Genomic DNA, 15,545 nt, shown 5'->3' on the forward strand with positions numbered 1-15,545 from the left:
ATAGAGCAGCCTGGCAGGCTACAGTCCATGGGATCCCAAGAGTTGGACACGACTTAGTGACTAAACCACCACCACCATTCTGCACAGACCCTTCCCTAGGCACTAATCTCACCTCGGTTTTTCATTTATGGTTAAGGAGCTGCACTGAGAGGAAAAGACACGTAAACTGAGCTCCGAAAGCTGGAATGAACTGGTGAGGAGTGGAGTGTTTCAAGGTAGAAGCAATAGCTTGTGTGAAGGCCGCAACTCCAAAGAGCATCACAATAGCAGATGACAGTTAGCACTGTTCGTGCACCAGCCACGTTCTGTGTCATTTCTTTCCAGCTCATACCTTGTTATAGGGGAGTCGCACCCCCCATTCCCCACCTCACTTAACAGATGAGGAGCCAGAGGCACCCAGGGGTTAAGGGACTTCCTTCAAGTCACACAGCAGTGGACCTGGGTCGGAGTAGGTGAGCACATGCAAGTGAGCTCAGTGAAGCCTGGAGAGACTGGGGGGCAAGTGACCAGGTGAGGACTCTGCATAGCAGATGGCTATGGCACCCCAATGTGGGTTAAAGATAAAACTTCAAAATAAATGTATGATTTATCCAATAAAATTCAGATTTCTCCAAGACCACATCAAACTTAAAAATATGTCAAATCTTAAATCCAGTCACTTGCTGGTGTCTTATGCCTAGTCTTCCTTTTACCCAACAGGTAAATCTCTACAAGACTGCTAAACCCAGTTAAGAATGTTTCACACTAGCCATTCAAAGTGCCCAGGACCTGACCAGAGGCTGGATGCAGAGGGGACTTACGGATTGGAGGGAGCATGGACTTAGGACCTACAGCTGGAGACAGGTACAGTAATGCGAGGGGTCAGGACAACAATGATCCTCTAATAGAGATGGGATGGAGGGCTGTTACGGTGAGTCCACAAGGCTTGGTGACTCCGCACGCACAGGCAGGGGACAGAGTCGAGGGTGTCCCCTTGTCAGACTTAGTCAGGGCCTCTGAAATCTCTTGCCCTCTTCCTTGTCCCTGTGTTCCTGGGCTTCCCTCTGCATTTCCTCTTTGAGTCACTGGGGGCCTCAGATCTAGCCTGTAATTCTCCCATTGTGTACTGTATAATACTGGTCTCCCAGCAAGACTGCAAGCAGCCCTAGTGCTGGTCTGATTCTTGTAATAGAAATTATCTCCATTTAGGATGAGTGGAGATGGCTGTGCTCTTGAAACGATACCCTCACATTCCCATAAACCACTGGGTGCTGATCTGCACTGTGCCCTGAGCCAGAGATGAAGCTGCCCAGCTCCCTGCCCTCTAGTGGCCCTCAGGGGTCACGAGTGAACAGTCTTTTTGAAGGCAGAATGGAGGCTGTTCTCTGACAGAGGGGCCAGCAAAGTGTCTGGAAGGGCAGAAAAAATGGGGACAGGTGATCTGTGAGTGGGATCGTGAAACTCCTGAACTTGAGGGGAACTGACATGGGGAAGGTTTCTTGCAGAGTTCAGTTCAGTCCAGTTGCTCAGTCGTGTCTGACTGTGACCCCATGGACTGCAGCATGCCAGACTTCCCTGTCCATCACCAACTCCCATTTACTCAAACTCGTCCATTGAATCGGTGATGCCATCCAACCATCTCATCCTCTGTTGTATCCTTCTCCTCCTGCCTTCAGTCTTGCCCAGCATCAGGGTCTTTTCCAATGAGTCAGCTCTTCACATCAGGTGGCCAAAGTCTTGGAGCTTCAGCTTTAGCATCAGTCCTTCCAATGAATACTCAGGACTGTAATTTCCTTTAGGATGGACTGGTTGGATCTCCTTGCAGTCCAAAGGACTCTCAAGAGTCTTCTCCAACCGCACAGTTCAAAAGCATCAGTTCTTTGGTGCTCAGCTTTCTTTATGGCCCAACTCTCACATCCATACATGACTACTGGTGAAACCACAGCCTTGACTAGACAGACCTTTGTTGACAAAGTAACGTCTCTGCTTTTTAATATGCTGCCTAGGTTGGTCATAACTTTTCTTCCAAGGAGCAACTGTCTTTTAATTTCATGGCTGTGGTCACCATCTGCAGTGAGCCCCCCAAAGTAAAGTCTGTCACTGTTTCCATTGTTTCCCCATCTATTTGCCATGAAGTGATGGGACTGGATGCCATGATCTTAGTTTTCTGAATGTTGAGTTTTAAGCCAAGTTTTTCACTCTTTCACTTTCATCAAGAGGCTCTTTCGCTCTTCTTCACTTTCTGCCTTAAGGGTCATCTGCCTATCTGAGGTTATTGATATTTCTCCCAGTAATCTTGATTCCAGCTTGTGCTTCATCCAGTCCAACATTTCTCATGATGTACTCTGCATAGAAGTTAAATAAGCAGGGTGATGATATACAGCCTTGACGTACTCCTTTTCCTATTTGGAACCAGTCTGTTGTTCCATGTCCAGAGTTGGGTCAAACAAGGGCTTCCCCAGCCACTTGGCAACTTTGTGATCTTGGGCAAGTCACTGAACCTCTCTCAGGCTGTCCCTCATCTATAAGTGAGGCTCATAATTGTAGGATTATGATGTGAATTATGTAAGAATGTACATAGAGCCTTAGCACAGAGATGGCACACAGCAAGCACTCAATACATGTTAGCTGTTGTTATTCAAGGCTCCAGAACCCGCCCTCCTCTATCCTAGCAGACACCAAGTCTGCATTACTTGTTCAGCACTTGTGTCACAGAACTGCAGTTTTAACCCCTTTCCTGTTATCCCTAAATTTTCCACATGGTCTTGCACACAGGTGTTTATTGAATGGAAATGCACTTTCTGCAGAGTGCACTCTAGCTGAACTTTGTTGCAAAGACTGAGAGAAACCCTGAATTCCTTGGTAAGAAAAACAAGTGACTGTGGTCCAGATTCTGAGAAAGTGCAGATCGAGCTCCTTCCAGCATGCTTCTGCAGCTAGGAAGTCTAGAGGGGTAAGCAGATTTTGAGTGAAAACACCTTCCTACAAAGTTCTAACAGTCTGAAGTTAAACTTGATTCCACAGAGAACAGAGTAAGCTCTTGCTTCAGAATCTGTCAGGCTGCACATTCTCTTGGGATATTTGGCCTCAAACAGCTCTGGCAATCCTGTGTCCTTCTTATTGAATTCCCATATCACAAGGGGAGTGTGACCCAATGAGCAAGGATGCAGGTGGATGAGGTTGAATCCCTCTTACCTCTAAAGTTCTCTAGTTATTTCCTAGTCTAACTCCTGTGTCAGAGTTACTTAATATTTGGCTGTTCTAATTAAAAGCCAACGAGGGGCTGAAGGGAAAAGAACTGGCAGGCTTGGATAGGGAGCCAAGGACTAGATTCAAGGTCCACTCCTGCCGTTTATTTATTATGTGATCACGGGAAAATTACTTTCTTCCCACTTTCCCATTTGTTTCTCTGTCTATAAAACAAAGGAGCTAGATTTGATGACCACTTTTGTTTCTACCTCTGAAATCCTATTTATTCTACCATTTAACCAGAAATTTCAGCATACTGTGGGAAACTGGCCCATATTCTGAAGCTCTAAGGCCTGTGATTTCTACAACAGAAATCTTCTTACATACTGGTTATTTGTTTAATGATGTAAGTGGGGTAGATAGCCCTACAGATTTACATTAATAACCGTCTATTTCTTTGTTCCCTTGTTAAATGAAATTAACGAGAATAAGATACACAAGGAAAAAATTATTAATGAGCTCCATAATTTATCCAAGATATCTGGATTTGAATAATACACTGAAGTATCTAAAACACAATCATTCCCCAGAGTAATATGTTATATATAAGGTAATGGTTGAGAAAAAAAAGGCAGGAAATACAAAATATTTGTTACTGCAAGCAATTTTAATACAAAAGTGTGTCTTGTTTTTAAACAGTTCATTGGTAGAGCTTCAGTTTCTGCCTCAATTAAAACCAATTGAGATAATCACACAGCAACATGGTCAGAGCTGAAGAGGAACAGCAGCTAAAAATCAGGAGCCCCAGTCAGCCCCTCTTCATGGTCACTTGGTCAGTTGACTTTATTACGCACAAAAAAAGACGGAAGCAAACGGGACTTGTTAACAAGTGTGCTGGTGAACTCCTTTAAAGGATGAGCGAATGTTTTGTTTTATGTCCACATTTTCAGAATAGGCTTGTGGAATTCATTCCTCGGTTTGTGGGAAGTTGATCGACCATTTTAAATAAATAGCAAAAAATGCAGATAAACAAACTGTAATTCACGATGCCACCAGGGAGTCTCCCTTTGCTGACGGCCTGGGTCCCAGTGAGCACATGAGTTATTAGCGGCCAGGTTGGATAGGAAGTTATGAACCAGGACTCTTACAAACCCCCAATGTTCTGACGTCTTCTGAAGAGTTACGTTTACCACCCTGAATTCTAGCAGCTATTTGTCCTTTAAACGCCCAGTACTGAGACAGTATTCAAAGACAGTATTGCAATGAACTCCTTTTGCTGTATCATGTGCAAACATTACCTACATGAGGTTCCCTCTCTTCAGCTAAAATCACACAACATTAAAAACAATGGAAAAAGCAATCAGAAGTGCCCTCCCCTCAGTTCTCACTAATTGAGGTGTCTGTGATTTACAAAAAAAGAGTTCCTAAACACTGCAGGATTCTTATTTTTTTTTTTTAATATAATTTATCTTGCTGAGATAGCAAGTCAAGTTTATAAAGAAGATGCATTTAGGAATAATCCTAAAAGATAAAGCAGGTTTACAACCCTGCACCGCAAAGAAACCCTATTTAGAGGCTTTTTTTTTTAATACACATTTGCATCTTGACCTTTTTGCTTGTTCTCAAATATTTCATTTCTGGGCCCCATCCATTACAGGGTTACCAGGAGGCAAATTTTATCTACATAAATATTCACATGAAAATAGTAACTTACAAAAAGAAAAAAAAAATAAGGCAGCTTCATAACACAATTATTCTTTTACACTTTTAACAATATAACTTCTCCCATTCAGAATAAATATACACCCAATGCATGGAGCAGGATTCAAAGTGGAGAGAGGCTTGGGGGTGCTTGTACAGTGTTATCGCTTGGGGCCCGGAGTCCTGGGGGAGGCAGTGGTGGTCTTCTTGGACATGGTGGGGATTTTGGAAGGCTTGTTGAGCCCCCTCCTGGAGCTGCCCTGGCCCCCTGCGGCACTGCTCTCTGAAGTGTCTGAACACGCAGACTGTGTCTCTAAAAGGTCAAAGTCAGAGGCATCGCTTCCTCGACGGCTGCTGGCTCGACTCCCGGCCCGACTGCCAGCTCGACTTCCAGGGCGACTGGCTGACTTTTTAGGGTCTGGAATTTAAGAATAAAGTGGCAGACTTAATAGAGACAGCACTGGTGGGTGGGTGGGGTGGGTGGAGGGCATGGTGGCGGTGGTGTGGAGAACAAAAGAACCAGAGGCCAGGGTTCTGATCCTAATACCACCTGACGTGCTGAGTGACCATGGGCAAACCAGAGTCTTTCTGAATCTTGGTTCTCTCACCTACACAGAAGTTGCCGAAGCCTTTTCTGACTTTGGGCTTCTACCTGAGAAGCGTCCTGAGGAACAGAAAGCAGCTTCTATCAGCAGCACCATCACCTCACACGTCCCCATGGCAGAGCGGAGCGGGGCTGCCCTGGGCCTCAGCTCGGAGGAGAGAGCCGCATGGGCGGACTAAGAATGGGGGGCAGGAGGGCCGGTAAACAGCAGCAAGTGGAAGCCAAAGCCCTAGGTTCCCAGGAGGAACGTCCACAAGTGAGCAGACGTGATCCTCCCCTGACTCTCAGCTCCGAGCCAACATAAATACGGTGTGTTAGGAAGGCCTGGCTCTAGGAGGCCCTTTCCCCCTTACATTTTCCCCCGTACAATCATTTCTGATGGCGAACAGGTGCTGTGGCTTTGGCTGTGGGAGCGCCTGCTCTCGGGAGGCAAGGTTTGAGCCAGCTGTCCTCTGGGCACCGCATCTGTGTTTCTCTCCATCTCTGCTCCTCAGGGAGGAGTGAAGCACTGCGGGGAGCCTGCTGTTTCCAGAGGGCCTGGCCATGCCCTCGCCCCTACCCACAGTGGAGAAGAGCTGGGGCAGGTCCTTACCTGCCCGGTTAGTTTTGGCACCCGTGGACGCGGGGGAAGAACTGTTGCTAGTATCGCCGGCAAGCGACGTTCGACTTGAATGAAAGGCGGGTGTGGGTCGTTTCAACTTGCTGCCTGTTGATGGAATAACCTTAAAAAAAATAAAAAGGTCATATTTACTTGGTGAAATTGTTGACAGAATTCCACTTTACAAGGTTTACTTAAGCCCTCCTAATTTTCTAAAAAACTGAAAAGCTAGTTAAAAGTCCAGGAAAACAATGATTTATTTTGAAAGTATGCTAGGTCATGAATTTGGAGCATTTCCAAAATAAAGCCTTCATGTGCCAATTTAAGGTTTTAAAATGTCTTCCAATGCCTTTTATCTTATTGACAAATTTCTACTAGAAAAAAAAAAAAATCCTCAAATGCTAAGATTACAATAGTCATAACAAACAGAAATATGATAAATGAGTAAAGGTAAGAAATCCAAATACTCCAAAGTATCAAAGTTTTGGGGCTGGAGAAGGCAATGGCACCCCACTCCAGTACTCTTGCCTGGAAAATCCCATGGACGGAGGACCCTGGTGGGCCGCAGTCCATGGGGTCGCTAAGAGTCAGACACGACTGAGCGACTTCAATTTCACTTTTCACTTTCATGCATTGGAGAGGGAAATGGCAACCTACTCCAGTATTCTTGCCTGGAGAATCCCAGGGACAGGGGAGCCTGGTGGGCTGCCGTCTACGGGGTCGTACAGAGTCGGACATGACTGAAGCGACTTAGCAGCAGCAGCAGCAGCATGTGACATATGAATTCTAACCCCAAATTGTTAACATGGAGATCCAAATATTACTCCAGTCCCTATCACAGAGATGCAGTAAATTCACTGAAGTAGATCTATTTCTTCACTGGTAGAATGAAGATTAAATTACTTGACCTGATCAAATAAATGATTAGGAGAAGCACACGAGAGTGGGGCTGTGGTATGAGGAACAAGGCTCTGAATGGCCTGGGACCAGAAGGGCCTGGGTCTGGACTTAACATACACTGGCATGCATGCCTCCACTTCTCGCCCTGGAGACCAGGGAAGGAGCCTGACTCTCCGAACCCCACTGCTACACACTCCCTTGTGTTCAGTCCACCGCAGCCACTGGCCTGCTGCTATCCCTTCAACAGCCCAGGAAGGCTCCCTGTTTGCTGCCTGAAATCTCCCAGGTTAAAGCAGAAACTCCAGAAAAGCAGGGACTTACTTTGCTCCCTGTCACACCCTAGACACCTAGTACTACATCTGGCACAGACGAGGGGCTCAATATAAACTTGTTGAGTGAATAAGTCGCATGCAGAAGCACTTCCCAAAGTGGCAAAGAGCTGGCTAGATGTATGTATCATTACTGATGCTGGTAGTAGCTCCATTTACCATCTGAGTGTATATATATATTTTTTTAAAGAATCTGGAGAGAAAATATTTTAAATCTATTTTGAGTATCACTCATGCCACAGCTCTTCTAATTTTTCTTTGAAATCAATCATGTAAATTGTTTTCCAGGACTTTTAAGATGTTTATACAAAGAAAAGAGTAAAGCAACCCATTTTGTTGTGTTTCTTTTTTCTTTATAAAGAAAGAGCAAAAGCAACAGAGGGATTTACATTCCAGCACAAACCCTCCTGGCCCACACAGGAGGAAGAGCACCAGTTTCAGAAGCTACTGCTGCTGGGCAGACGTGGCCCCAGAGATGTTGGGCTGGGAGTCTGCACCAGGACAGTGTGCAGAATACCAGTAGTTAAGAGAAGATGAAATCTTGAAATGAAAGGAAACCAAAGGTAAAACCTTAAGACAGAAAAGCTGATCTACCAGAATCCTATGAGAATTGGCACTTCATAATTAAAACATTAAAAATTCTAGAACTTTTGAGACTTTCATGAAACTGGAGCCACTAAAGAAGAAAAAGCAGGATAGGCAGGTTGAATCACGGGGATTTAGTGTCAGTGGGTCCCCAGATCACGTTCTAAGCCAGATGTATTTCTGAACTGAAGCGGGATGAAACCCAGAGAAGCGAGTCCATTGTGGACACTGGCTTCTTGTACCTCCTGTTTACACTGGTTGAAGCTTTACACGACTAGACACAGTGCCACATTTTGAGGCACAAGAACCCAGTGTTTCCCGGCAGGAGCTAGAGTGCCAGTTGTACAGCTATCAGACAAGCTGCTAGTCCACATCTTATTTCTGAAACACTGCTCTTCCAAAGGCACTTGGGCATTTTAATGACTGCACTTGAACATGCTGAGCCGCTGGCATGTGTATTCAAATCAAGGCTATTGAAACCCAAGTGCCTGGGCCAAGGAATTCAGAAACTAAAACCCAAGCCTCAGAGCAGTGTCCACAAATGCTATGCTTGGCTGAAGGAGGCAGCGCCCAAGCCTCGGACCAGTGTGGCAACACCAACCACCCCCGGAATGTGACTCCGGGCGGGAGGCTGCCAGCCACTCTTCTGTCCTAAGCAAAGGTAGAACACTGTTGAACATGCGCCGTCGTTGAATTTCAAGTGTTCATAACTCGTTTGTGTCAGATACAACGTCTGGAGACTCCAAGAGGCCTGATTATAAACAATATTGATAAACAAATCACCACAAATGACCACTGTTTACCACCCTGAGCAAGTATCATTCTAAGGACTGTTGGGAAGTTGTTACACAATCCAGTCTCAGGCATCTCTTATTTATCTCCAATTTTGGTGAATCCGAGTTAGAAACCCCTGAAAGACAATGGACGGGATGAATCAGCTGTGAAAGCAAACACCACAAAGATGGAAAAGAGCACGGACTCGTGTCAGGAGGAAGAGCTGGTCAGGTTCTCGGCATGAGCGAGGGCCTGGTCGTGCCTGTGTCCTTAGTCAGCAAAGCCATACTCTACCTCGGGGCTGGGCAGCTGGAGGTCAGGATAGTGGCTGCCCCTGACAGGGGTGCCAGCTCTACTGTTTACCAGCCAGGGTTTGTCATAACAGCGAGAGAACTGAAGCGGAGTCTGTGAAACGGAAATCCAAAGGGAAGGACGGGAACAATTGAAAGTGGAACACAAAAGGAGCAAATTGGGAACATAAAATAAATAAATAATAAATAGAAGACACTAAATTTTAAAGAAACAGAAAACAAAATAAAATGTGCATCAGTCCAACGGGGTGAAAGGGGCCGAGGCAGAAAGGCAGCAGCATTCTTCATCTACAACCCATCATCACAACGAGCTTCTCTCTTTCTTAGCTCCAGCTGCACAGACAGTGCCTGGATTTTCAAGATCAGTAACTCTGCATGGGTTCAAACTCAAAATGGGAACAGGTGGAAAGAAGCACTTTGGACCTAACGACTCAATTCCTATTTAAACGTCCTTTGCGGCCATATTAAGGGTCCAGATCTGTGTACCACTAGGGCCTGGCCAGCCTGGTCTATATGTCTGCAAGTTCCTCTCCTCACTGGAGTCTTTCAGAGGCTACACTGAACAATGGCCACGTGCAGAGCTGGGAGCGGGGCAGGAGGTCATACCCGAGGCTGTACGTACCTTGGTGCCACTGGCTGGGGTGGCTGGAGAAGACGGCATGGATGTACAGCTGTGGTTACTCTGACTAGCACTTGAGCTGGAGCGAGTAGGGGAGGCTGCGCGGGAAGATGGTTTGGACCTTCGACCCCGGGACCGGAAAGGGGTCATGCCCTGGGATGCCCCCTCAGGGAGGATGAATTTCTCTCTAAGTTCGATGTTAGTTCTACCTCGAGCTAGAAAAAGGAATAAACACACACACACAGGGACAGTCAACCTTGAGAAAGTGTATCTTCGGTGGTCACACAGCTGCTTGACCCCACGAAAACAGTTACATAATTGATAGGTTTAGTACCATCTGCAGCTTCTTTTAAAATAAATTCCTGATTTATCAGCCTTGTCATGATTCTTACCCACAGCAGACTCATTAACTAATAACCCCTCGGTTTGCTGTAATAAAGAACTCTGTGTGCCAAGCGCCGCCCCATGCTGCAGTCACGACCTTGCCTCGCCACTGTCCCCCGGGGTCAAGAGAGAGCAGGTGCAGCAGTCCACAAACCTCCGAGGTTAAATCAAAACCCCTCTTTTCTCTCTCACAGGACATGTGTACTTTTTGCTCAACTCTTGCAGGACACACGGTAATGAAACGGTATAGAAAAACAGATCACTGAGATTGACATCATCTAGACAAGGGTCCCCAACCTCTGGGCCACAGACCGGTACCTCCTATCAGACCAGGAGTGGCATTTGGTTAGAAATAAAGGGCACAATGAACGTTATGTACTTGAATCATCCAGAACCTACCCCTCCCCTGGTTCTGTGGAAAAACTGTCTTCCATGAAACTGGTCCCTGGTGCCAAAAAGGTTGGGGACCACTGATCTAGACTCTTGTACTTGAATTCAGTTGGTAATAATCCTAAAGAAAGGGGTCCAGGAACTCGGGACAGTAAAAAGATCTGGGCTGAACTGTTAAGAAGCAAACATGTGGGAGGAGAGAGAGAAAGAGATCAAGACCATGCACAGAACTTGCCAGTGAGAAACCATTCGGTCAAAAGCTGAAAGCCACGAGAAGCTGAGGGCAGACCTGCGGGGGGAGAGGGACGCCGGCCGGAGAGCCTGGGAACACAGCAGTGCTTCCCGGGGCCACTGGACCAGAACCCCGCGTTTGGATTCGGTCGGAAGATAACAAGTACTGCCAACACACAAGTTAACTGCAAAAGACATTATGAATTTAAAAGAAACAATTCCTCTGCAACGTGTTCTTAAGTCACACCTCACTGAAAGGTGTTAATTCTGTGATCACCTTCTGTCTCCTTATTCACCCTCAAGCTGCTCCCTGTTTAAGATGGGTCTAAATGAACTGGACTGTTAGTAAAGCCTGGGAAAAGGGAACCATCATAAACAAACTATTTGCCATTTTCCCCTATATTAGATGTTTTACTTTGGCCAGAAACTGCAAGTTTAGAAGATTTCAGGTAATGGTATACATTGCTCTCTCCTGCCCAGTCCCACAAGTCCTCAAGAAATTTGAGCAATCTTGGTAGAATCAGACTTTAAATCAGGTTGCACAAGGCTTCATAAGCAGAGTGGTTTAAATTCCTAAGTCAAATCCAAATTTTTTCAATACGTGAAGTTGACATAACATATCAGAGTATCAGCTTAAAAGGGCTAACCTGGATATCAAAACCTCTGAGTTACAGTCCAGGCTCTTCCCAGCTGTGATCCCTCCTGCCTGGGGCTCTGTTTCCTCAGCCTCCCTACAGGTGATCACTCAGGTTGACTGATGTCTATGGGTCCTTCTTGTCTGACGGTGTAGCATTCCTGGAATGCTAACCTGTTTCCTTCCTTCTCGGGCCCCAATAGAACATGCCCTTCAAGGTTCATTCCTGGGCCCTCTAGTTCCTTACTCGTCCTTTTTCCAAACTCTAGCACTTCCCTCAGTGTCTAAACTCATGATTCTTAAAGAGAATTTCCTTCAGCACTAACCTGGGTACTTAATAACATTCTGTGTTGCTAAATATTTATTTTATCTTATGTTTGTTAACATGCCCAGCACAACGGCGGATGCACAGCAAGTGCTGAAGGAACACTGACAAACAGAAATCGTTACTCAACTGAGGACCACGACGCCTCAGAGGAGCTGTTTATGACCCTAGGCCAGACAGAACTTCAGACGTGTGGTTTAAACCTATGAGGCTTAACAGTTCACTGAGCTCACTCTCCAGAAAACACCACAGTGACACAAGAGGAAGACTTTGAAATGGCATCACTGATGAGGGCAATTACATGTTAAATGCAATAATGTAATGATAACATGTTCCCCATGCCAGTTTACAGCGCGTGATCACGTGTAAATACTATGCTTGACTCTTCTCGGTAGCCAGTCAGCATCCCCACGTCACGGAAAACTGCAACACTCAGAGGCTGAGGGCAGGGAAAACTACGCAAGAACTCGAACCAGAATCCTCATCTTCCACCCGAGCTGCCCTCTGCCCACCCCCAGCTCCCTGTATCATCAGCTACACGAGCTCATCCCACTCTGGGCTCCATGCCCCTCTAACAAGCCCCCTCCCCGGGGTAATCACTGGCAAGGGTCACAGACCACTTCTGCCTCAGGGGATGCTTTTAAATTGTAGAAAGGTTGAAATCTACAGAAAACTACAAAGAATTAAAACTGCTTAACCTTAGGGGACAATACCATTGAACTGTTAGTATCTTTATTCCTCTGCACAACTTTGTGTATATGTATGTCCATATATAAAAAATGCAGAAACATCAGAAACATTTCTCCATGCTTGATATATGTGACATAACTTCAGCTAGCTGCAAAGTACTATTTCATCATATTGAAATGAGTTTATTTCACCAACCCTGTGTTGTGTTTGTTCATAATTTTTAACACACTGTATACAATGCTGTGAAAAAAGTTTTTGTGCCCATCCATGACTTCCTTTTAAGGTAAGTCTTTACAAGTGCATTTGCTGGGGAGAAAGGATGCACACTCAAGGTTTTTGGTACTTGTCAACTGATCTACAGCTTCCCTGGTGACCCAGTGGTAAAGAATCTGCCTGCCAAGCAGGAAGTGTGGGTTTGATCCCTGGGTTGGGAAGATTCCCTGGAGAAGGAAATGGCAACCCACTCCAGTATTCTTGCCTGGGAAATTCTATGGACAGAGGAGCCTGGTGGGTTATATATATAGTCCATGGGGTCACAAAGAATCAGACATACTTAGCAACTAAACAGCAACTGCTCTACAAAACTTTACACCAGTGTACACTCTCAAAAATAACGTCATGAATACATTCCATTTACCTCACTCTGGCCAGTGCTCTCTGTATTGAGAGAGTATGTGTGCACTCATGTATGTCACCTGAAAACAGGTAAAGACCAGATAAACCTGACAGGTAAAAACTCTTCTCTGCTGTTGTCAAACGACAACAAGTGGGGGAGTTACTATTTTCCTCTTGAAATACTCTCCCTTGGCTTCTAAGACCCCTGCCTGTGTCCTCCTGCAGACTACCCCGTCCCACTCACTTCTTCAATGCTGATGTCCCCCTGGTTCTGTCCGCAGTCCTGTTCTCCCTCTTAGACTTTCAACCTGGGGAGGAGCTCATCCACGGGAGACTTTAGCACCATCATCAGGTCCTGCCTGCCTCTCAGTTACACCCCCAGTGCAGACCTTCTCCTGGATGCCAGACCCTTACCTCCAATACTGATTAGACATGACTGAAGCAGAAACCTGGCTGTTGACGTAGGCCCCTCCCTCATGATGGCAGTTCAGCCTACCATTGACTCCACCTTCTAATACTTCCTGAATCCCCTCAGACTTCTGGCACACCTCAAACTTATGTGGTTCACGGAGCATCTCCCCAACCCTGGACCACTGTAACAGGCTTCCAAATGGTCTCTGTGTTTCTCATCTCAACCCCATCCCTCCCTCACTCCTCATTCCCCAGACTGAATTTCTAAATAGCAATCTGATCTCTCTAAACAGTGTAAAACCTTTCCATGGTCTTTCATTGCTTACAGCAGCATTTCCCAAACTGAGGCTTCTGAGGGGTTTCCTACGAAGAGAAGTTTAGTAAACACTGGATTCTACATTTTTTTCCCTCTCTCTCTCTAGGAGAGCCCTAATGCAATCAGCATTTTATAAACTCTGAAAAGTCCTGCAGTAAAGAAACCTGCTTACTTACAGATGCGTTTGACCATGCCTTTTTTGTTTTTTTTTTTAAAAGATCATATCTTAGGGCCCAGACCCCAAAGGCAGTCATTTCAAGTTCAGTTTTTCAACCACCAGAGAGATCATCATTTTTCTAAGAGACTACTGCTAGCCACTGATTTTGGCTGCAACATGCCTGTTAGGTAAAATTCACTTCCACTGTTTACCGGGCAGAGTTCTGGTATACCGAGATGAAGAGTTCTGTGGATGGGAGCTTGCGGATTGTGATACTAGTGCAACAGTGTTAATGTGCTACTGACCTGTACACCTAAAAATGGTCAGGATGGTAAGTTACATGTATTTTACCATATAATTAAAAAATCAGTTCTAAGCCAAACTGTCTTTTAAATCTTCACAATAAAGTTTTTCTAGATAGTCAGTAAAATTGCAGGGAACTAATCTGTCTAATGCTCAGAAACATTCACGGACCCCTAGGGTAAATGTGCACGTATTCATTATCTCCATCCAAACATGATTGCCTTTGCCACGGCTCAATTCAGAAAGTCAAATCTCCAATTCTGGCAGTACCAGGAACCTACTGAGTTGACTACTTTAACCTTTACATTTGGTTACAGAAATGTGCAGGCTGAGATAGCTTTCATCATCTTAAACAGCTATGTAATGGCAGATAACACGATTACGCAACATTAATATTATAAATTTTGTACTCTCCATAGAACAACATTCTCTATGGTACAGCCAAGTAAATGCAATCCAAATGAATAAAAAGTCCACCAAAGTGGAGCTTCAAGAAGCCATAGTAATCCTCACAGAATCCTAGGCAGCTTCTCATTGTGACGTTCATGCCCTTCCAAGTCACTTATTACATCTGCCTGGGCCCTTAAGTGTTTCTTTATTAGCACAACTTTTATTTGCTGGGATGTAGCTCATCCTGTCCATCATGGTAGAGTTATGATATTTAAGCCTAACAGGAGTTCTGGACTCTATAGCCAATGGAATCAGGATGAGGGCACCCTTGGGAGGGCATAAGGGTGAGCCTTACCTTGTCTGCTCCAAGAGATGCTGAAAAAGGCTACTATGTTCCACAGAAAATAGCTCCTAGATGGCCCTCCCATATATCCTTGGGGGTTCCAATTTCTAGCTAACAAGATAAGGAAAAGCAAGCAGTGTTCTCCTTGGCCAGCAGCACAATGTTATCGTAAATAGAGCAAGTAGAGCAGGCAGCAAACAGGCAAAGATTCCAGAATGTCACATGCAGTTCAATCACACATGACATGAAAAATAAAACTTTATTAATAGATTTGGAAATGAATAATCTTATTTTACTGACTTAAGGTTAAAAAGAAATATATATTGCTTCTCATTGGAAATAATCAAAGGGATTTTTATAGCAAAGAAATTGGTTCGTGATATAATTAAATTCCAAAATAGATTTAAACCTGCTCTAGTTTTCATCAGAATAAGTGTTTTTAAAACTAACTACTTTAATAAAAAGAAATTTCTAATGAAGATTATTGCCCTATTATTTCTCTGGGTTTATTGGAGTATATGCAGAATGAGTTAAGAGGAATTTATGAGCGTATCTGAATTTATGTGAGAACCCTCTTTATTTTTAATTTATTTTTAAAGATTGTCTTGATGTGGACCAGTTTTAAAGTCTTTACTGAATCTGTTACAATATCGCTTCTGTTTCATGTTTTGGATTTTGGGCCAGGAAGCACATGGGATGTTAGCTCCCCGACCAGGGACTGAACCCGTGCTCCCTACACTGGAAGGCAAAATCCCAATTGCTAGACT

At 44.9% G+C, this 15,545-nt stretch overlaps 1 protein-coding gene across 31 annotated transcripts in view; it reads right to left on the bottom strand.

Moving 5' to 3' along the window:
- Window positions 1-3,814: 3,814 nt before the first annotated feature.
- The window catches only part of MACF1 (microtubule-actin crosslinking factor 1), a 340,530-nt gene continuing 328,799 nt past the window's right edge, over window positions 3,815-15,545 (bottom strand). For 23 of the 31 annotated variants that reach the window (XM_027537746.1, XM_027537756.1, XM_027537747.1 and 20 more), the window contains 4 exons: window positions 9,593-9,804; window positions 8,954-9,064; window positions 6,066-6,195; window positions 3,815-5,287 (listed from right to left, as the gene is read on the bottom strand). In XM_027537746.1, coding sequence (XP_027393547.1) covers window positions 5,031-5,287; window positions 6,066-6,195; window positions 8,954-9,064; window positions 9,593-9,804 — 710 coding nt within the window. In that variant the 3' untranslated portion in view covers window positions 3,815-5,030. The remainder of the gene's footprint in view (window positions 5,288-6,065; window positions 6,196-8,953; window positions 9,065-9,592; window positions 9,805-15,545) is intronic. The other 8 variants (XM_027537755.1, XM_027537751.1, XM_027537742.1 and 5 more) reach the window with 2 other exon arrangements.

This window comes from Bos indicus x Bos taurus, chromosome 3 (genome assembly GCF_003369695.1).
Source record: "Bos indicus x Bos taurus breed Angus x Brahman F1 hybrid chromosome 3, Bos_hybrid_MaternalHap_v2.0, whole genome shotgun sequence".
Classification (NCBI taxonomy): Eukaryota; Metazoa; Chordata; class Mammalia; order Artiodactyla; family Bovidae; genus Bos; species Bos indicus x Bos taurus.